General features: G+C 34.1%; 1 protein-coding gene across 1 annotated transcript; it reads right to left on the bottom strand.

Annotated features, from left to right (window-relative positions):
* Positions 1 to 19153: 19153 nt before the first annotated feature.
* LOC116337656 (testis-specific zinc finger protein topi-like) lies at positions 19154 to 21892 on the bottom strand. Its single transcript, XM_031762409.1, has 8 exons — positions 21546 to 21892; positions 21129 to 21464; positions 20671 to 21025; positions 20428 to 20595; positions 20077 to 20321; positions 19933 to 20015; positions 19592 to 19860; positions 19154 to 19525 (listed from the first exon to the last, which is right to left on the bottom strand). Exons 1-8 carry the CDS (start codon positions 21646 to 21648, stop codon positions 19462 to 19464), a joined length of 1623 nt encoding a protein of 540 aa, XP_031618269.1. The 5' UTR covers positions 21649 to 21892; the 3' UTR covers positions 19154 to 19461.
* Between the last annotated feature and the right edge of the window lie 2466 nt (positions 21893 to 24358).

Here is a 24358-nt window from a genome sequence, read left to right as displayed (position 1 = left end):
GCACGGGGTTTCCAACCATACGTGTTGAACAGCGTTCGTCGACAGAACATTCGACAATCCATACGCAAACAATATAACCCAAACAATATGCGGTTTGAACTTGAATATCTCTTGGAATTTTTCCTCTACTTCATATTCGTATTCTTTAGCACATATGGGGGACGCACCGTGTATGCCAAGGTACAAATATGCAGACAACAAAAACCTTATAAAATCTTTTTAAGAAAATTGTAACATTTCATTTGTGGTGTATTCCTATGATGAAAAACATTTCACGCAATGTATTTTTCGCGATAAATACACGATTTGTGGTTTTTTGTAAATTGTTTGACAGATTTGGTGAAAAAGTGAGTCTTCTGTCAAACTAAAGTGTGCATTTAATGTGAGTGAAATGGATAACTGTATAGACTTCACAAACTCCTTTGTTATGGTTTTTAAAGCCAGAAATTTTTGGCCTTTTATCTTTTCTCGCGATCAATTGGAAAAATTACGTTCTGAAAAACAATTGACTAAGGATTATTTACAGATCAAAAATTATTTGAATTTGTTGAGTTTTTTTTTTGAATTTTCACCATAAATATTTTGGTCTTTTGTCGCAAATATTATTTTGAAATATTTCAGCTTTTTAAATAAATATTTTCCTTGCGCTGATGATGACATTGAAAGTCTTGTACATGCATTTGTTGGTTATTTGACATTCAATTGCAAATTACCACTTGCTGATTCTGCAACGTGCCAATTGAAAGGTTTTTTTTTCATTCTTTACAATTCGTATGGCAGCATTACTGAATTGTCAGCTTACAGAAAATGTTATCGGCATCCACATTCTTTTTCAGCGAATACTCTTCTCAGTTCTTTTTCAGATCAAAGGTCACAGGATGGATGCGGATATATTATATGTTTGTGTATTTGTAAGAGTGATTTTTTTTCGCTCGCGGCACACACAATGCATTGATTTCCGCCAGGAACCGTTTTGTCTTAAATTTTCCACCAATTTCATCATTGCACATTGAGCAAGATGTTTTTATGTTTGTTTCTTGCTTTTCTGATGTCGTTGTTGGTTTTGGCTTACAGACATCGACACTTCTTTTTAACTTGTTAGTACCTTTAGTTACTGAATTTTGGCCAAGTCCATGCGAATGAATCAAAATAAAGAGGCGCACTGCATCTCAAACAAATACACACAAGAAAAGACTGAAACGGAACGTAAAAACAATTGTTTGCTACATCTATTTTTCCGAATTAAGTTCGAGTTCCTATCAGTGCTTTATCGAACGAGGAAGAGAAAGCAAAGTAAACACACACATAGCCGAAGAAGACTGCATAAAATACTTCGATAGAACAAACAAATAAAAAAAAAGTTTGAAGGCAATAATATATAAATTGAGATTTATTTCCCATTTCTTGTTGAATCTTTTTCTTGCTGGTTTTTTTTCATTTATTTTGTAATTTTCTCTTCGCTATTTTTATTGTATTACTTCTTTGACGAAAAAATAGTGGTTGCACGCAACATTTAAGTTGCAATAACTTTAAGTAGATAAAGAAAAAAAACACAACAATTGCAATGATGCCGAAGAATATGTTTCCGATCGAAAGAAACTTGCTGATGATTTCGATTAAGAGTTTTCGACTCGATAATTGCTGTTATTTATTGGAAAGAATAAAAATACGCATTGAATTGAAAGGTGTCTGATGCTATGATACTGTAACATAAATCATATACTAATAGTACGATTATCAAAAAACGAAATTGGAAAACTTTTATATGAAATATTTATCTTAATGGATGAAGGTGATCAAGTATAAAAAGTATTTATTATTTATTGTAAATATCAAAGTGATATTATTTTCACTGTGTTATGTATATAAAATGTGCGTGTGCGCGGTCGCAACGTGGTTATTTCTGGTCGGCGGGAGGCGGGCCGGTTACTTTGAGTATTCGGACTTTACGAAATTTTCGGCCTCTTATTATCATCAATGGATGAAACTAAGTAAACCGAAACGGTGTATTTTTATACAAATTATTTAAATAATTTAACGAATAAAAAAATAAAATGTTACATGTTCTCATAATTTTCCGAAATTTTCGCTTTTTCTTTCAGTGAATACACGATTTTGACCAAGGGGCTATCCACCGAACTAGAAAATTAGAAAAACAATAGTAAAAACTAGCACATAACGAAGCCAACTTTACACTAATGTGGGTACAAATTGTACGTAAAAATACCAAGTTTTGTGGTTGTAAAAAAAAGTTGTTCACATTCATAGTATACATGATTTTTTCCATGGTTGCAGATGCAGAATGATTTTAAAATTAAAACGATTTGCGAAATCATTGTTAAGTTCTAAGTCAAAAAAGAAGGATTTTTTTATCGAAAACGTTTTAGCAATGCAATGTGGAATTCAGCAAGCTATGCATATGATCAGTTAAAAATTATGCTTCGAGGTATTACAATTGAAACGAACCTCACAGCGGCTATAGAAAAAATAGCCACAATTGCATTTTTTAGTAGGAACAATTCAAATTGAATGCAACACACAAAGAACATGAAGAGCGATGGATGTAATCATTTCAACGATGTAGGCGCATATTTGAATGCAACAGTGGACCAAGAGTATAACGCTCCAATAAGTGGCCGGGGCAAAAAAATAGAGAAAAAGTAACAACATATTTTGGAATTGGAATCATCAAAATAGAAATAATTTTAATGAAGAGAGAGTACCTTCACAAAAATCTATAACAATGCACACATAAAAGCACATACACCCACTTTACTGACATTGCATCTCTCTATCTTCGATTGCATATCCTTTTGCAATTGACCAACAATTATATTACACGCATGTAAAGTTGCCCATGCAAACAGGAATGAATACATTTTGAGCCACCCCATAAACATATGCACATCGATAAATACACTTAAAAATCAATCAATAAAATTTCATTTGATGCATACAGAACCGCCAATTCACGAATGTATCTCATAGTATTCCATGTCATACAGTTGGAATTGGTTGCAATTGGTACACTGCGGTAAGCGATGATTTGATTCGAGGTATTCATGCAAAGAGCATACATTTATATGGAACATTTTTGCGGGAAACCGTCTTACCAAGACATCAAATGCGGATGTTTTCTATCTTATTATCAAGGTTTCGGGCTTTTTCTTCAAACAGACATTTGACCAAACTAATTAATGAATAAATATTTAACTCTTCATTTCATCAAGTGTGTAAATAATTCAAATTGTTTAACCCGGTGAACTTGGAATGACGGTCAGCGATAACTTTTTGCAATGCATATTTTTTTCAGTGTTTGAATTTTTTTCCCTCGCTCACTCCTTCTATGTTTTCGATTTTACCGTAAAGAACAAAGAATTTGTGATTGACGCGGTCGATTGAAAAATAACAAAGCATTTTCGAGAAAATACCAACAACAATAATAATGGACGTGCAAAAAATTATTTTATTGCTATTGTGTGTCAAGTGGTATGTTTTATTGGAACGAAAAGTACGGAACGGTCAGTACAACACCACGTAGTGTATATGCATGGTCGTTGTTATTGCTTTGCTTGTATGAATTTCGTGCTTATAATTTATTTCATCTGCCTGTGTGCATCGGATGTGTTATTTTTTGTTGTTCGTCTGCAATTCCACACAATATGCAGGCAAAACAATAATGGATAGGCACAGCAGTGTATAGCTTTTATAGAGCAAATGAGCTTTCTCTGTAAAAAAAACACGTGAAACGAGAGAGCGAGCACGAGCACGTTTGCGTATCTGAAGTAATTCTCCATTTATTCATTTGTTGCGGAAGGGAACGAAAAGAGACAGACTAAAAAACCAACCGAAGTAAAAATGATATGATAAAGTTTACTTTCCTCTTTTTTGCCATTGCATTCGATGCTGCTGCCAAATTTTTGTATTTATATTTTTTTTTTGCAACTTCCAATACACGAATATTTGGTCAATCTGAACAATTGCACCGCAACACTGATGATGCACTGAAAGAGCATAATGCAAACAGTTTTTTTGTGTCCAACATTTTGGCGGATGATTGCATAAAAACAACTCTTTCATACACGAACCCAAAATAGAGAGCGCATAAAAAAAACTCACCCAAGAGTGAATCGGAAAATCGCTCTTAAAATTGCCATTTTATTTTTTGGTCGGAATAATTTTCGACTGGCAAATTCGCGACTGATGCTGTTTCACCTATCCAAGCGGATATGTGTTTTGTTGCATTCAAAAGTGCAGTTTTCTATGAAAGCAATTGTTTTGTGGCGATTCGATATTGTAAAGCGAATATGACTGGCTCCCTGTGTGTATTGTATGCTTGATCGAAAGCAATTGGTTAGTGGCAATGGTTTTTTTCTTCATACCAATATGCTATTTGATTTGGTGAGCAGGACGATCGCACGGACAATGCTATTGAATGATGTGAATGATAGGAAGATAGTGAGAGACGATACAAAAAGTGAGTGAGAGAGAAAGAGAGAAAAAAGTGAGAGTGTGAGCGTATCGATGATATTCAGTCAATATGTTATTTGTTTAATGCATATTGATATAAGGTAATGGGTGCTACTGTTCAATAGATATGTGAGCATTCCTATTGCGTGATAATACATTGAAAAAATACATGCTCGGTGCATGTGCTTATTGTCTGCATCCAAAAAGTTTTACTTTTATCGTTTGGCTCAATAAAATTAGTTTTAATGTTGAGCGGTATGCATCAACAATCCGTACATTGGAAATATCATCTGATATATCTATTGATACCAATTTTATTTGATACTCGAGCACAACAATTTCCTCATCCACTGACTGCAAACGAAGTTAATTTGAAATTTACAATCGTATACACACCGCGGGCCGCGGCCGCAAATAAACGACTTACAGCGACGATCATCCCTCTCAGTATGAAATAAGAATGGTATCAAAAGATGTGTGATGATAATTCCATTGTGTGCTACCTTGATCTGATGATGTTGATGTTTGACATATTTTGCTAGTTTTTTTCAATTAAATGTTCTTTTCAAAGCCATCTCAAATTTCCCACTTCATAAAGTAAGTCGATACGATTTGCTTAATGAAATAAAATGCAAGAATTGTGAGTTATATTGATAATGTTAAATCATGTGGAAAAGATAATTATACAAAGTACACGGTATATTATATGAGATTTGAATTACGTTCATGGTAATATGTTTTGTTTTCGATCGATATACCAAATGATGTGTTGCTTTGGTGTGCAAGCCTATCATCGAATTTTTTGTAATGCAGCTACGACTGGCTGTTCTAAAACTATTCCGAAGGCATTTTACAAATAACAACATAATACTTAATACAAACATATTCAAATATTCATATATACAAACCACCCACGTATCAACTGCTACGCTAAACAATTTCACTTTGGTTATTTCCCTATTCTAATGGCGCCCACACACACATTGTTGTTTATTCTAGAGAGCAAAACTAACAAGCACCACGCTGAAAGCGGATGGCGAATAAAAGCATGAGTGAGAGATTAAAGTTACCGGCATTTTGAAGTTTTTTTTTTTCGGATGGGGGGAGGCTTGTCATACATTTTCCACATTTTTGGACGTGCATCCGAAATCGCGTGTGCATTTTAAGTGAGAGCGCTTGGTTTCATGTTGGAGCATTTCCTACATTCGATTTTGCATCATTTTTGGTGCCTTAGTAGAACCATATAGGTGAAATTTATTTGGAAAAATATCAGACTCGTTGCTGTTGCCGGAACTCGGCTGGTATGGCACCAACCAAAAATACAATAGCCTGCTAAATGTGTTTGATAATTTGTTGAAACAAAAAAAGCAGATAGAGCCGGGCGCAAAAGCTTTTCTGTCGTTTATGCTCATAAATATTTGACCAATTTTCAGATTACGCTTGTGGACAACCAATTTTCTCATTTTTTAGAGAATGAGTGAAAGAGAGAATCAGTGTATGTGCATCGGAAACCCATTATCACTATGGAACCGATGTCAAAATATAATTGTTCATTTCGGCATTCAATTTTTATGGCCATTCTCCGCTTCATATCGACAAAAGTAGATGTTTCATAAACACATATCGTCCGTTAATAATTTGGATAGCTATTTCGTAATATTCAAACTAAATTTGCGTACACCGCAAATATACAAAATGCATTTAGAAGATCTACCCTTTGGTTTCGATAAGAAAATTGTGTCAGTTGAGCATTTCCATTAATGAAATGCAATGAAAATTGAAATGAGATTCAATCCGCTGTGCTTCTGATGTTATTTTTCTAAACTAGTGCACCGGATCTTCATTATTTTCTTCTGCTTCTTCATTTCTTTCATTGAAAAAAGAACATGGACCTTTCTGCAGCTTCTTTTACTTCATTTTGAATTTATCATCAATGCTCCATAAAAAAAGGTGTGAAATTATTGAAAGAAAAATTTATTAACTCCATCTATTATTATTTGTCTTTCAGCAACACTTTAAACTTTATTTTCCATTAAAAACTTCTTTTTTTTCTTTCCCCAATCTCTGTATCGATTTGGAACCAAAATGGGCTCTTGCAAACTTTTCCATTTTCAAAATGTGCAAATCCACATTTCTTCGGATTTTTTTTTTAGAAAGAAAAATGTTGTATTGACACAATAGTGGCAGTGACATGCAAAAGCATTATTATTGTACTTTGTCGAAATTGTGTTGACACAAAACAAACGATGTGTCTTTACTTCACAGCACGTTCATTGTCGTTTGCATTGTGGCGAAGATCATTAATCTTCATGAATGTTTAAGAGCGCCGCATATGCAACCGAATGTGTTTTTTTTTTTAAATCGTTGCATATTTCAGTTGCTTCAAATACTTGCAAAGGCACATGACTTACCTCGTGTGCACAATTGAAAATCACGCTTGGTAAGCACAGAAGTGAAAGAATCAATAAAAAAAAAACAACGAAAAGGTGCGACAATAATGCAAATACAATACTTATTCTTTGATTTATGCATTCAGTTCGTCGGGTGAACATAAATGGTGTTTTAAACATTTATGGAGCATTTTGGGTGACTCGCTGGTTGATTTTTTTCATTTTCAATGGCAGAAAAACTAGAAAAAGATTTTCGAATATGTTCGTCTAGAGTCTACCAAAACACAATAAACAGTATATCTATTCTGTTTTGGAGCCCTTGTATTCTACCATCAAAAATTGATACCGGAAGAAAAATAATCTCTCTTCATGACAATATTGTTGATGATTGAAAACCATTCAATTGTTTATCGATAGACTCCAAGTGGTCGAAAAGTTCGAAGGCAAAATTTTAATCATAATCACAAACTGTACATATTATTTAAATGAACATGTATTTGATTGACGTCGTGAGTGCGGTAAAATGTCTATCTACAATTGAATGCCATTAAAAATCTTTTTCGATAAATATTTATGGATATAATTGCTCTTTACTTGCTTAAAATTGAATTTATGTACTGAACTGATTACACGACTCGAACGATGGTTTGATTGGGAACAGGGAAGCCGTCATGAAAATGAGGACAACTTCGATAAATAAAACACAAAATGGATGGCTACGGTTGCAAATTTACTGGCGCTTCTTGGTGTTTAGTGTCGATGATGATGCAGGCATGCCAGCAAGCAGGCATGAGCGTGTACGTTGAGCCTCTGCCTCTCAGCTAAAATCACATACGTGGAGATATGCTCCTTTCATACTTATTATTGTTTCTGTGTATGTATATCATTTACCACGGTGCGTTTCCTTTAACAGCATCCTATTGCGAAAATTCTAGCGACCGGCATCCTGGCGCCACTATTCTCTCTACTTATTCTTTCTCTCATACCTTTTTTTCGGGGAAAATCGCACATTGCACGAGGCAAGCACAAGCCAAGCAAGAGCATACAAACATGCAGGGGATACTTTTCGCTACTCATAAGCTTATGTACTACTGCTTACATCTCTTACGACTTTCCTTTGGCTCGTTTTTACTTACATTTTCGTGTTGCTCGTTCTGAACTAGAGAATACATTTTTTTTGCCTTGCTAAACATTCAAGTGATGTTGTTTTTCCTTTATTCACGTTACACGTCAAGTATGACGCTTTCTTTTTATTCAATCGTATTATTTATGTAGCATTCCATGCGCAAAGTACATTAAAATTAGTTTTATTCGTTTTTGCATCAGTCAACTATAATTACTAATAAGAAATCAAGCGAGACTGAATGAACATTTTTTTTTTAAGATGTAGTTAAAAACTCAAGTAATAAAAAGTAAGGTGGCCGCTGACTTGAAAGATCTGAATTGAAGCCGATGCTGAAAATAATTGAAATTGTTTTAACAAAACCTAAAATACTTGAATAAATTCAATAACGAAATATCTTGAACTATTCTTAACATACTTTTTTGCTCATGTCTTTGCTTTTATTTTGAAATTATTGTCTTAACTGAAGTTCAGTTACTGAACACTAGAAACATCGTTGAAATGTCCTTGTTTTCCAGCTTAAAATGTCTAGTCACCTCATTTAAAAGTCAATAATACAAAGCGTTGTTCAATTTATTTTGCGTAAAGCAAATCTTTTCTCACAAACCGATCAACTGGAATGCTTCAAGCATACGAACAATCGAAGTAACAAGTGGTTCTTTCAATTTTATAACTGAGACTCAATTAAATTGAACAGATACATTGTTCTATTGTAACAGTGAAATTGGTTATGCAGAAAAGTAAAATAGACGTTTTTCGTTGGCCCCATTTTGAATTGAACTCAACACCGTCACTTAAACCTTAACATAGAAATTATTGTTGGAATCATCGAATGCGTAAAAAAAACAAAAGCCAATAAAAAAAACCACCGACACCAATAACTGGTATGATAAACCAAAGCACATAATCGTTTGTAGATATAGCTTAATGGGCTATTCATGTCGAATTATTTAGTATTTTATGTGTCTCATATGAGTATTTCTCACTATCCGACCTAATAAAAAGTAGGCATCGATTAAAATCAGCACCTCAAGGCGTACCTTGTATTTTTCGTCATTTATATCGAAATTGGATTTATAAAAGGCAGACACGCGCACGCCAACAAAACAAATACCGTCGTATGGTGCACGCTATCCCCCATTAATATTGAAAATAGCAAAGAAGAACGAAAAAAATGTCCAGGCAATAAAAATACTGGCCAAAGTTATACGTGCATGCGAATTGAAATGGTAGGCCATATGACTTTGCTACAGTTTAGTAGTGCTCTTTCGACATTCTCTTCTCTGCGGACCAATACAAATTGTATCATTTTGACACAAAATAAAACAATCAGTCTAATCGAATTTGAGTACACCGAATCGGTCTGTCAATGCTTTTCATCTCATACAATGTATAAAAAATTTTATCAAATAAACAATATAGCACATTTGAGACCGAGACGGGGACAACAAATTGGTAATTCGAATTTATTCAATGTGTACATTTTTTAACTAATTCAATCGTTATCACATTTCAAATGATCAATTCATTTTCACTTTTATTTAATTTTGAATGAAATCAATGACTCAATCATTAAACAACAAAATAATGATTTGATTTTTAAAAAAAATCTGCCCCTTGTCTGAATTGAGTATCAAAATTAATAGGTTTCGAAGCTGTTTGCCCAGAATTCCGAATAAATATTTTACTTTACTTGATAAGTGTCGCTTTGTACTATAACAGCTGAAGATGCTACCAAAATATTTTTCGATGGGATTCATCCTGGAGACATTATATGGGTAAAAACTACCTGACCAAACAACTAACCATTGTGAAGATTTCCGGTAGATTGTTTATATTTTTACGATACAAACAGTAATTGCACCACTTTTGTCTGTGTGGCTCTCAACTATCCCCGAGAGAGTTATATTTTTTGTGCGGCGAGAATGAGCAATCAACAAAAGCCAAAATAATACACATACGTAAATTGCACACACACGTTTCATTCTGCAGCAAAATGCATGGTTTGAATGGTGACTGCCGTCGGTTGGCAGGATTTGGTGTGTTTCCCTTTTTTTGGTACGTATATATTTGGCTTTCATGTTTTAGTGTTGTTTTGTGTCAAGCCGAATGCAATGTGCGTAATGGAAAATTGTGCGAATGACAAAGGTGTGTGTCGGGATATATCGTGATTTTTGGCACTTGAACAATTGTACTCCTGAAATATTCAACAGCAATTGGTCATGCATTCAATGGAAATAATCGGACAAAATTGTCGATGCTTGGCAAATAGGAAAATGTTTTGTAAAGTGACATTGAATGAACCGGACGAGACAAACAGAGACACAGTGAAAGAGAGACAACATTGGAATTTTTCCAATTAAACACAGGTATTTTTCCGGTTTGCATAAAAAAACATGTTCCCTGTACTACCGGCATTCCATTTCACCGGTACGTTGTTCACAACATCAATTTGCAAGAAACGCCTGTCACTCACTTGGATGGTATTTCAGTCGTTTTAATTGCATTTCGCATCAAAATTCACCAATTCTGTTTTTACCATTTTAGGCCAGTAATTCGTTTTTACACCTTTCGCATCGATTAGTGTTTTTTTTTGTTTTCAATCTGACACATAGATTTGTGGTGCAGTCTCAGTTTTCTGAGTTTTTGTTTGTTTCGGTAATAAATTCGGTCGACAGTTTGATTTGTACTGGGACTTCGTTTAAATTTTTCAGTTTGAATGCATTGGCTCATTCCAATTGTACTAGGTGAAAAATTGAGCATTAAACTTTTAAAAAAAGTTTTGAAAAAGTTTTCAAAAATTGGATTTGTTGCAGGTATTATGGAAGCGACGAAAAGTTGGCATTACCCAAATCCACTCGGATGAATTAAAAACAAGATTAAAATAATCGCATTTTTTTTGTGTGTATGAAAATCTCGTACCGTGACCAGACGAACGAGATAGGAAAAACAAAGACTCGACGAAAAAAAATATTATGCATTGTGTATGAATAAATCGCTAATTTTTCTCTCTCTTTCTCCCTTGTTCATAAGACTATCACATTTACATCAGCAATGCGCACACGTTACATTATAACCGAAAGTATGTATTGTTTAAACATTGATTAATGTTTAACACGTGCAAAAACGCAGACTGTGGCTTCTATCTAATTGTATACGCGTGTTATGTTGTGTCGTGTGTGTTCATGTTGTTGTACAGTTTTTTTTTTGCTTATGATGATGCGATGCTGTTATTATCACTGTATATGTACTACACAGAGACACACGCACACATCAACATATTAGGTATTGAGATTCGAGGTACAGTTATTCTCTCACACGTTTCTTCAAACTCACCAATGAGTCCGTACATAAGTTGGTGTTTCAAAATCATTGTACATGTACATCGTACGAGCATATCTTCGGATTCGTTGTATTTAATTTAATTTTAAACTCTCATTGAATGAAAAATAGAAACATGTGGACAGAAGGAGCGCATAACAACAACAACGACAAAAAAAAAACAACAATGAAAACCAAATACACTGAATGGGTTGGGATTTATGAGACCTGAGATTTACTTGAAAATAAAACGGAAACAAGACATGTTTTAATGGTTGTGTTGTTGTACATTTCAATTTAAAATTCATTCGGCATTTGATTCACATTCAAAGTCAACAATGTGAATGACGAAATATATTCTCTCTGTGTGCTCTAGTTGAAAATGATACAAAGCAACCAAAAGATACACCATTTGCCGAAGTCATAAAAAATTTCAAGCTAACCGTTGTACGAATTGACAATATACAAATAAACAACACCAACCGCCAATTGAACAGAAAAAATTCAGATATTTTATCACAAGCACCAACAAGCACCAACGATATAAAAAAGCGAGGGTCTGAAAATAACTGCAATGCACCGCAGACGTATATCATATTTAACATACCTTTAGTTCCTGAACCGCTGTATCTTGTGTGCGCGAACTGTAAATTCTTACAAATCAACAATGTTGACAATCAACATATAACGAAGCAAAAAAAAAAAAAAATGATGAGAAAAACAAAAAAAAATTAAATGAAATCAAAGAGAATTTTGCAATTGTATGATTTATAAAGAAACACCTTCTTGAATATTTTGCGAAAAAAATATCTCTCTCAAATGTTTGAAGTCCCCCAAAAAAAGTAAATGGTGAAGTGAAAAAAAAAGACCAATCAAAATCTGTCAAATTCTAAATGTCGACCAACATAAATTTGACAAAATGCCCGTCATTGTGCCAGTGCAGGCATGCGAAATGTTTCGTAGGTGTGGATATGGATGCATGTTAATGTAGAATTTCGAGTCGAACATTCATTAATTTGTTACCTGCATTCATTTCACGAGAGCAGACGTGGCGATCTATATGCGCCAGTGGCCAATTTGTTGAAAATCGCCATCGAACATCGGGCGCAACACACCGAACGACATGATATATTATACATTAATGAAATTGTTTGGCGTGTGCCAAATAGTTTGAAAACATTTTTCGAATTGCTCAATAGAGCCAACATGAAAATATTCGTGTGGTTTGTGAATGTGTATGCTTTTTCTTCTGCGTACACGCTGACGATTCGGATATATTTGTATTGTATTAAACGGTTACATTTTGATTTATTCTAAATTTATGTGATTGTTAATTTCACGTACGGACATTCATCAAGCTTTTTTTCCACGTCGTTTTGTTGGCTTTGTTTAGCATGTATCTCATCTGTGTCTATCTGGTTGTTGTTGTTGTTTTCTTCTTCTTAAAATCTATCCCAAAAAATTGTTGTTGTGAGCTGGCATGTATATTTGACGATAAACACGATGATTGAGCAATCGTAATAAGCACGTATATTGAATTCTATTTTGTTCATCATCACGGATGTTTTGATATTTTCACATGTCAGATTGAGTTCGAAGTCATGTCGACGCTATGATACAAATATAAAATGTGACATCGACTTAACATCAATTTCGTAAAATAATTTTACACAGAAACAACAACGCACATGATTTACGCACCGTTTTGTACATGTGCAAAAATATGTGATATGTTTATGTTACTGTACAACGTCTTGTGATCGCCTCTCTCTCTGTGTGTGCTCGACCAATCGTCTGAAGACAAGTGCCATTAGATCAAAAAAAAAGTAGAAAGCCAATTGAAATTTGAAGCCATATCTAATATTTAATTTGTTTTGTAAACACACTGAGCTCATTCGTGCTTCTAATGGGTTCTCTTTAGTTTGTGTGTTGGGTGAATTTGGCCGGGAATGTGCGCTCGAACCAAACCGTTTAATGGGTCGCTTCACTCTCGATAACTAATTTGAATGTTTTTGCTGAAAGATACGATTTTTCATGCATACACACCGCTTGCGTGGCGGTCCTCTTTTATCTCTCATTTGCTCACTTTCTCTCCATCTCTCATGCCCTCTTTGTGTACGATTATTCAAAAAATACCGCACGCAACGGCAAAATTTCACCTACTAATAATAATAATTGTTATTAGTATTAAAACAAGAGCAACAACAACAAGTGTGTTGGGAAAATAAACGACCGATTTGCACATAGCTCAATCGGATGTTTTTAGCCGCACCGATTTTCAAAACAATATGAATAATGCTTCGGTGAAAAATGCGTTAACCAAGCCGGTCTGATCCAATTGTAAAAAAAAGACTCAACGAAGAAAGAAGAACAAGAGCAAGAGAGAGAGTGCATGTGTGAAAGTCAGATCTACCGCTAACCAAACACACCACACCAGTTAGTCTATTTATAAAATAAATAAAATCGGCGAGTATTATTTATTGACGCAAAACCTTTTAGCTCATAGCTTTTAATGGTTTTCGACTTCAACAAAATATTATGTTTCACTTCAAATTTCGTTTGGCCATTTCCTTTCATTTGATTTATGGCCTTTTCACACTGAAATACCTATATACGCTTACGGATCAGAAGTTCAATATGTGGAATTCGGCGTAAATTATACGAACGAGAGCAAAAAAAAAATGTCTACGCACATCAAAAACATGTGGAAAATTAATTGCGATCATTTTCTTTCTGCTAATTTGATCGCTTGCATTTAAAATTTCACTTTCACATTTAATGCTCAAGCATTGTAAAAAAATCGGTGGATACCAAATCGGATGAACCAAAGTCAAATATATTCTGAACCTGACATTAGCACACTTAATGTGCCATATAAATTCAAAAAAGGAAAATAAAACCATGAAAACCAATTTCGGATGCATGTTTGCGCCATTGCATTTATTAGACCCCAGATTCGACCACTGGTGGTTTTATGATATTTTCATCTTCGCTATTTTTAACGCCATTTCTATTTTTCATATGTTGATTATAAATTAAACATCATGCATGCGATCACATGCATAAGAATTGTTTTAGTTACAGTTTTTGAATTCAATATTAAAATATATGGAAAATAGATGCTGGTAAAATATTTCGAAATATTGTTTTGGACCATTCCATGTACACGAATTTCAACTAAACGTGTGTGGAGATAAAATTTACTCGAGCACGGTAATTTTGTGAATGTTAAAATTGGCTAAAATTGTAAAGGTACGTATCGTCATAAAATAGACGATGAGATCGTTCTTTTTTATGTTTATTCATTTTGTTTCGTCTTAAATTAACACGCGAATTATTGTACTATACTTGACTTTCGATGCTATTGAACGAGCTCAAAATATATCGAATGAATGATGAAGAGAGAAAATTGGACCGAGAAGGGGTAGAGAGTGAAAAAGGATGGTGTGAATGACGGCCATCGGTATCTGTTTATTGTTCAACCGCATTTATTCGCGTTAAAATCCAATTAAACATTATTTATGAGCAAATGCTTTTTCTTTTCGCAGCCACATTTTCTACGTAACGAAAACAAAAAATAACTAAAATAAACTACTTCGGGTGAACTATTAAATGTATCAAGAATTTCGCTTTGCTTTTAGTCAATGAGAATGAACTGTTCAGACTTTAACCAAAAATGTTGTTTTATAACATCTTCATCATATTAGCGCTATCTTATGCATATTTTGACTTTTATCTCGTCCAACAATTTTGCAAAAAAAAAAAATGTTGTTTGACAAAAAATGTGCCACCGCACATATGCAACACATTACAGCGTCTCAACCAATGTGCACATTATTCTAGATAGTTGTAGTGTTGGTGTGACGAAAACTGTTGAAACGAAATAATAATGAAAATGTTACGAAACTTTGTGTCTTTGTAGTGATTAAATAATGCATGAAACACCTGTGTCATCGTTGAATTAGAATTAGAATTGCAAAAATAGTCGGAGATTGGCTCATTTCGTCGGCTGCTTGCATGCAAGACGTAGATGGAGCGTGTAGAATAATGAACCGTGTGCGTGTGCGCGCTCATGATTGAAGTGAAAAAGTTGAAACACTGAGAGTTAAATAGAAAAGAGAGAGAGAGATTGAGAGCAAAACAGATGAGCATAAAATAGAGTGAAAATAAACGAATGCAATTGAGACAAAGTGACAATAGGCGACATGGCGCAAACGAAGCATTTCATCTGATGCTTATTTTACGATTAAACACGGCATTTATCATGTAGACAAAACTTTTAGATATGTTTGTTAGAGTCTGCTTGCGAACACTTTCATTCTCTGATCATATCACGCGATTGCGTTTATATATATTGGAGACGCGCTGTATTTGCGCTATAGATAGCACTGCCACTGATAAAATCAATTCAAAAAGAAAATTAATTATGAACTATGAAGGAAATAGATATGGAGGAAGGGGGGAGGTAGAAAAGAGTAAAAACATAAAATAGGCAACATTCAAGCATATTTTCCACTTGTGGCGACTACCAGCTGCAGCTTCATTGAAATTGAGACAACCGAGAGTGAGTTGAGAGATGTGGAGTGCATACAAGGACAAGATTACACAAAGCCAAATTGTTGCACAAGCGATAAAAGCAAAACATACACAGATATAGAACAATAGTTGTGCTTAATGGATGGCTATTTGCTCGGAATTTTTCTTCCAATTTTCTATGCCACTTTTCGATTCGTTAGAAAGCGAATAAAAACAACGAGAAAAAAACAACAACAAAGAATAGCTTTATGTTCATTGACTGAAGCTGGCGGCGTTAGGTGTTTTTTGGTTCAACGATACTCACAATTTATGAATGTTTTTTTTCTTGCTTTTTATTTTGTTATCGTTGTTAGTCAACGGTGTTAGTCAATGGTGGTAAGGTTTTTAAGCTATGCAATCAGCACTCAGAGCAACAACCATTAATTCGTTGGCCACCTAGGGGAATCACAAAAGAATGAAATCAATGAAATTTAAATTTCAATGCAATACCAACTTTGGCTACGTAACCTATGCGAATCCTTTTTCACACTGAAAAAAAAATCTGTTATCTGAAATTATTTCAATGTGACACAATCGCACCAACCTAGAAGAAATATGGTCTAAAAATCCAATGGACTAAATATGGTAAGTTAAATAAGTTTACCCTCACAATTTTTTTGTGTGCAGACACATTCTCGCGCGTGCATTTGCAAATATGGCTCGCGGAATTTGCACAGCTCTAAAACCAAAAATGCCTGAGACAACATTTTTGAAATGGTTTAAATTATACACGAGTTTGTGCCACTCATGCTATGCAGCACAAACAAAAAGCCGATGCATAAACTATGAATTTTTTGGCACAGCCATTGTTGTGCTACCCTCGTCGCTTGTCCATATTCTTGCTTTTTCTCTTTGGCATCAGATTTTCTTTTTCTTTTTTTGCAAACACATGATATTACACTTTTTCTATTGTGTCTATTTGATGTTTTTGTTTTATTGCTTTTCGCCAATATTCATAAATAAAAACAATGCGAAAATCTTTCAGGTATGGTTGAAGATAAAAGACGTCTTGTTGTTCGAAAATATATATATGTATTGTTGAGATAATTTATTAAAAACTGAAAATTGAAAGGGAAAAACTCACATCTCAAACTACTGCATACATGTATAGAATATTTAATTTTGTACAAAAGGAATGAGAAATGATAAACACACCAATAGTATAGCATTTGCGAAATGGCGCCTTTTTTTAACATTTAATGTTGCTATGTATGAGAGTGTTTGTGAGAGCACTAGTTTTACGATGAATGAAGAGCGATAGAAGTTATGTACTGATTTCGAATTTGTCGACCCATTTCTAGCTAATTTATAATGAAATGGCATTCAATGTCCTTGTTGGCTTGGCTCCACATCCAAGGTTGACACAGGTGATCGGAGAGTTGCAATGCTTACACAATCAAGTATTCATACGTTCACATGTCATCCAATATATATTTTATTGCAATCAATTTTAAATGTAATTCAATATGACATTTAAAATGTTTCGGAAATACATTGAATTATGAACATTTGAAATTGGTGTGGCAGCCGCCCACCGTTACTTCGATTCATTTCTATACAATTTTGTACATGTATCATGTGTACGACCTGTACGTTCAAACCGTTCGGATACAAAACTATCAACAATCAAAATAAAACATTTCGAATACAACGTACGCTATTATTAGAACGAAATGAATATATTCCCTTTTTTGTTTATTTTATTTTCAATTTGTGATGTTTCTGTCTTTCGGTTCGAGTGAAAAATGGCTCGACTCACTAACAAATGGAAATGAGCAAATAAACGTAATTCAAGATTTACCTCAGTTATATTGTTGTTGATGAAACGAGCCATTTTTCGAAAATATATATTTAAAGCTATACAGCTCCTGTCTTCCAACTGTAAAAATACAATTTATGCGTGTGGTAACGAATATTCAAACGAATGATGCGCTTCGTTGTTTCTGTTGATTTGGTGAACGGGTTTTCATTTGGTCGAACTATGGCTTCACATTGGCCCAAAACATTTTATGAAACACAAAACATTTTTTGATGGCGTGTTGAAATCCGTAACATACGATTAAATTTAATAGATTTTCGTGGAATTTGAATTTCTTTGTCGTTTGGCATAAAACTGAATCGCATGAACTACATTCGCAATCGCAACACACAACAAATAAGTGATTCTCAGAAATCTATTACGATGAATGACATGTAGTACACAGTTGTTGAACTGAATGAATTATTTCGTTTTCCTTTTCTATTCTTAGATATATTTATTTCGTTAAGTACGCACCTGTATATATACATATAAACGCAAAGTGACAACCAATATTTTTGAGCGGATGACTTTTTTATGAGCGGATGCTCAAATTAATAATAATAAAACATCCTTGGAATGACAAAAATACGATTTAAAGGTCATTTTACTTGCAATTTGATAATATAGGTATGAGACATACTGAAGAAAGTAACTACTGTTGAAAATCTGCGGCGTCGACAAAATCTGCACAATTGAACTAATAAAAGAAATTAAATAAGTAAAAACCTGCATTTAATAATGCATACCTAATATTTTCTGTGTTCACAAATATTTTTGTTTCGGTTTAGAGACAAGTGTTTCTCTAAAATATATGATATTTGTGCATTATAAATGGGACTTATGAAAAAAAAGAGTCAATTGAGAGTAAAATTATTTCCGAATGGTATTTCCACCAAAAGTTATGTGCGTCTGCATTTAAAGGTATTTTATTCATGTTCAAGGTTTTATTGTGTTATTATTCAGTCTAATGAACCGCTGCACTCAGTCATTTGCCATAAGTTAGCATTTCATTCCATGCTCTATGCAAAATCACATCGACACCGTTTCTTTTATACTTTCTTGGCATAGCTTTGCTGTGATTGTATGTCGACAACAACTTTTCGATGGGAACGCATTTAATTGAATTGTAATTTTATTTGAATTCCAGTGGGAATTAATTCGAACAAGTAACAATCAGAAAAACTTTTATTCACTGTGTTATTCTTGGTTTTATTTTAACATTCTCATAACAGTAGTGTACAGCCGACGCACAGCCAAGAGATTTTTGCTTGATTTATTTACGTTCACATTAAATACGATATACATTTTCCCGGGATATATCTATTCATTTGTCATTTCGTTGTAACCGACAAATATCAACAACGCAGTCTATCAACTCAATGAGGTTATCTAGTGGATTTGTTGTCTAGTGAACCAATTTAATTAACACAGACATCATTGCTAATAAAGTGACAATGTGGAAAACATAAAATATTCATCTTGTCGTATTTTTTATTTGCTATGCAACTGTGTTTACGTCAACGAAAAAGGGAAACAATTCAATAAAATGTCTTTTCTTCGTAATTTTAGCTTTAGCGCACAATCCATATTCTAATATCTGGGTCTCATAAATTATTATATTAATCAAATACTAAATAACAAACACATTTTTCTGAATAAAATTAAAGTGTCAAGAAATGAATGAAAACTGGCAATAAAATCATTTTAATAATTTGAATTCAATTCTTGTATATGGTCAGGACATCGACGTCATTGACTTCTTTGATGAATGGTCACATCTGTTATAAACCCATTAAAAAATTGCCCGAACTTCCTTCACGATTGCCATTCGTACCATTCATCAAACTGAAATTGTTGAGAAAAAAAAAGTCTGATTCTTCGAATCGAGTAAGAAGAGAAAATGAAATTTACCCATTTTGATGACGCGAACGAAAATGTTTGTCACGATCGCCTTTTTGACGGAATGTCTTTGCACATGCACCACACGCATATGGTTTTTCACCGCTATGAATCCTTTCATGATTTTTTAATGCATCCGATCGATGAAAACGCTTCTCACACGTACTACATCCATACCGTCTTTCATTACGATGAATTAACCGATGTTGATAGTACACCGAACCAGTCAAAAATGTTTTCTGACAATCCAAACATTTGTACGGACGTTCTCCGGTGTGTGCCTTAAATATGAAAATATCATTCGTATTTATATATGCCATTTGTATTTTGTATAAATTTTCATAATTCCATACCTTTCGTACATGGTCGTTCAAATCCGGACGAATGGTGAATTTACGATTACAACCATCTTTTGTGCATTCGAATGGTTTTATACCTAAAGATGTCACAAAAAGTTATACACTTTGTATCAACGATTTAAATTCTATTGAATTTACCTTTGTGAAAGCGAAGATGCTGATAGAGGTGACTTGATTGAGTGTAGCCTTTACCACAAACCTCGCATAAATACGGTCGAACTGTTGATGTTACTGGTAGTTTTCCCTTTTTCATGTGAATCGTTTCGATGTGCGTCTCTAATGCCTTCGTGTCTGTGCCACAGATTTGACCACATTTTTCACAAAAAAACTCATTTTGTTTCGATAATTTATTGTACAACGATTGAAAATGATTTTGCGAATGCCTGTTGTTGTTGATTTGAAGAAAATCAAAAATTGTTAAAATATAATTCGGTAATGATATTTGATCGAAAAATGTGTCGAACAAAGTAGCCAATGGAAATTTCTTACCGATGTTCATACAATTCTATCAATCCACAAAAAGTCAAATCACATTCGCTGCATACAAATTGAATTTTGCAATTGATTTTTGGATTATTTTCGTATATTTCGTATGGGCACTCGTTGCTTCGATGATTTAAGATAAATTTCAAATTCCGGCTGGCCAGTTGACAAAAGCTGCATTCCATAGTATAAATGAGAACATGAGTTAAAAGAAATAAAACAAAAATATAAGACAGAATTTTTTTTCACCTGCATTCATAGCCCGTATTGATGTCATGTGCCGATTTGACGTGTAGATGTAAACCATTTGTATCGGCGAATAAATAGTCACAAAATTCACACTGATACGCCTGTACCAATTTTAATTTTTCAAAGTGTTGTGAATCACTTGCTTCCAAACATTGTTCACTTTCATCAAAACCATATTCGGTGTGTGTCGACTTCAAATGTGCAAAACACATCGATACTGAATTGAAAATTCGACCACAAATTAAACATTTTATCACTTCAGCCAATGTTTCGTCACAATTATCCACTTGATCAATGGAACTGGTGTGTGGCATAATGGATTTGATGTGCTGCGTTTCCATGTGACGCGACAAACCTTTAACAAAAAATTTTTTAAATGAAAAAGACATACTTAGATGAGTGAAGCAAAAAACGATTTCAACGGAAATGAAATAACAATGAATGATGAATCTATTTACCCGATGCATGGACATACATTCGATGACAAACGCCGCATACGTGGTGCGCTTCAACCACTGATCGTTTGGCATCCTTTGATCGATTCGCCGTGTCATTATCATTTTGATTCAAAATTTGCTGAATCATTTTATTATTCTCCGTATACATTTTACACAGTGATGTTTCCCATAAAAATTCCATCATTTGGTCATCGAACACAAACGTTTCTCGATCACTGTAATCACATGTATGTTCATCAAAATCGGTGAGCGTAAATGTTTGGTCACAATATTCGCATTGCATTCGCATATCGGATACATCAACGTCGCCATTGCCTAAGATGGATACCAATTTATCTGTTTTAGAAATAAAAAACGATACCAATAGAAGGGAAATGATTATATGAAGAAAAAAAAAGAGTAAATAAAAATGCAGACCTGAGATTCCATTTGGCGACAGTTCAAGAAGTTTACGGTATTCTGGTAAATCTTCAGTTCGCCATGTAAAAATATCCGATTTAACAGTTGGTTTTTTCTCCATGACGTTTATTCAAATGCTCTGCTGCGTATGTATCGAATTCACTGACTACTGACACAATGACTACATAATGTAACTGTCACTCTGACCATTGTATGTGGTGGTAGTTTACCTATAGTTGAATTTACTAGCATGAATGTATTGGTGACGCGCGTCATACTTTACAGTGTGTGTTTATTCGCTTGCAATAAAACGAATGACAAATGGAAACCAGCCATCTAATGCCGGTAATCGAAGAGGCCGCGTAAGATAGTTTCATTGTATATGAAATGTCTTAGAGATTGTCATCACGATAGAAAACAATCGAGTCATTAAGAAATCAAAATGAAATTGCATCGTAGATGAGAGAGCTGGTACAATGAATTTGGCTTCATTTTCTCCAATAATCTCTTTGCTGGTTTTTATTGTTGTGCTGCACCACATTTTCCATTCGCATCGAATGCGATATTTCGCGTCTGAAAGCAATTAAAATGCAAATTGAACACAAAACTCACGAAACGTTTGGCTTGAATCAGCGTTTACAAATGCCCTTTTCTCGTTTCTGTTTGATTCTCTCTCGTTCTCTTGATTTAATGCTCAAGTGTGTGTTTGTGTTTTTGTTCATTTTTTCCACTCTTTCACTAATTCAATAATATATATGAATACCGATGCGGTGGTTTTGAGTAGCCGTTTACTCGTGCTCCATGCAACAATACAAATGTCGAAAATACTGGAAAGTATGCTCAGCCAACGACGAAAATTGAAAGACAATTTCAAATTGTTCACAATCCACAACATGCAAATTTTGAACGTATAAAACTTCTTACCATCATAGTGTCTCCATCTTTTTCTTTCTCATTATACTTGCACAAAATCTCGCATCATTGTTTGATCGCCGAACTCAAAACTCAAGGCGATGTATACACAAGTGATTTTACCGTGCGCACATAAAACTCTTGGTTTTTGCCAGCATAATTATCTATACTACGACAGAGGTAAAGAGATGCCAGCCCCGCAATAGGGAGAGGTTGAGAAAGAATGAAAATCCGACATTTCTATGTTCCGTTTTGTATAAATGTTAAAGTATTTTACGTTTTTTTTTGCTGCATGCTTTTTTTCATCTTTGTTTGACTTTCAATCTGTGTGGAAAATTTTCTATGGCGTTCTTTCCTGTCGATCGAAACAACAACGACTACATGGAGTGAATAAATGTAAAGGAAAATGAAGAAAATGGAGAAAGAGAGAAAAAAGAGAGACGTTGTCGACAACAACACGATGAGAGACAGTAAACGAACAGCGAATATTTAAATAAAGGTGAACTCTTCAAGGAGTTGTAAACACACCGAATTAAAATATTTGTTCTTTTACTTTTGATTCTTTCGTTTGTTTTATCGTTGTCTTCGTACATATCGTTCCATTCGAACTGTTTGCTAAGTGTTCATTTACATAAAATAAAAATACGGAAATTTTTTTTTCTCGTCGAAGTGAAGAAGAAAATAGGGGGTAAATGCGGTAGTCTCAACATTTTGTAAAAGCATACTTTTATAACACCAATCATTCATTCACGAGGCCAGAATCAAAACAAATACACCAAATCATGAGCCAATATTGGATAATCTTTACTTGAATTTTTTGTGCGTTTTGTCAAATCGAAGGTGATTTTTAAATTCCATCGAAATTGTATTCGAAATCGTATTGTGTAAATATTCGTCTAACATGAAGCATTAGCTACACGATGTGTTACCGTGAACCGAATTACTCAAAATATCAAAGAAAAATGATTGTAATTGATATCAACCAGAAGAAGTGTATGCCTTTAAAAATTAACTTTCCTTTTGGTTTGATGAGCGCCAAAAATGGGAGAGAGTTTTTGGTAAATCGGTAAAAATCATTGAATAATTGATTAAAAAAACGATTTCACTGAGATCTAATATTCTATTTGTAAGCGATATAAGATATAATCACTTTGATCTTCAACCATAAACCAAAGTAACAATTTCCGTGAAAATCCGGCGCTGTACATTGAAATAAAGACAAACAGAGCGTAGAAAGCGGCACTCATTCGAATTATTCACATTTTATATTGCTCTCTTCTCTCCTCTTTGGCCATGTATTATTTTATGAATAAATTTCGTGCAATTTGATGAATCTGTTGTTGTTGTTTTTGTTGTTGTTGTTGTTCTAACTCCTGGTTGGTGCTGTTTTCTTTCAACAAAGGAATATCAAAACGAAAACTCAGTCGCCCTCGTTTCTCACAAAGCTAGCATTCGAGTTGCTAATCAAACATATTATCTAAGCTACAAACAGAAAGGAAAAAAATCACCTTAAATTAATTATAAACGTTTTATTACTGTTCGTCGTGCTCGTGGTGTTTATATTTTGTGTTTTTTTTTCGGCTGTCGTCGCTTTCGTCGTCACCGTCGTTGTCGGCGGGCGCCACGCAATTCGTCGGTCTAATAACATAATCATCATTTTAAAAACATGATGCTTCGTCGAATTACGTGCGGACATAAAAAATTAATATGATTTAGACAAACATCAGGCTGCGTTAGCACAAGCAAAATCAACCCAAGGTACGTATTTGATTGTGTATGTGTGTGTCTTCTGCTCTTATCGTTTTATCTTATGGTCGGTGTTTGCTTTCAAAATTTTTTTGGTGGAAATCTCTTTCTCGTTCACGGTAGGGATAGAGAAAAATTGCGCCTCTTGTTGCAAATGTTTTCACATTTTTGCT

The sequence above is a fragment of the Contarinia nasturtii genome, unplaced genomic scaffold (assembly GCF_009176525.2).
Source record: "Contarinia nasturtii isolate CC-2019 unplaced genomic scaffold, AAFC_CNas_1.1 Cnas_scaffold_285, whole genome shotgun sequence".
Classification (NCBI taxonomy): Eukaryota; Metazoa; Arthropoda; class Insecta; order Diptera; family Cecidomyiidae; genus Contarinia; species Contarinia nasturtii.
This window is presented reverse-complemented; position numbering and strand designations above follow the sequence as displayed.

Excerpts from the sequence above, each read along its gene's own strand:
- LOC116337656 (XM_031762409.1), bottom strand. The coding sequence starts at position 21,648 with ATGGAGAAAAAACCAACTGTTAAATCGGATATTTTTACATGGCGAACT. Across the intron at positions 20,322-20,427 it reads ATAGAATTGTATGAACATCG|GCATTCGCAAAATCATTTTC; the intron begins GTAAGAAATTTC and ends CAACAACAACAG. Across the intron at positions 20,016-20,076 it reads GCATCTTCGCTTTCACAAAG|GTATAAAACCATTCGAATGC; the intron begins GTAAATTCAATA and ends TGACATCTTTAG.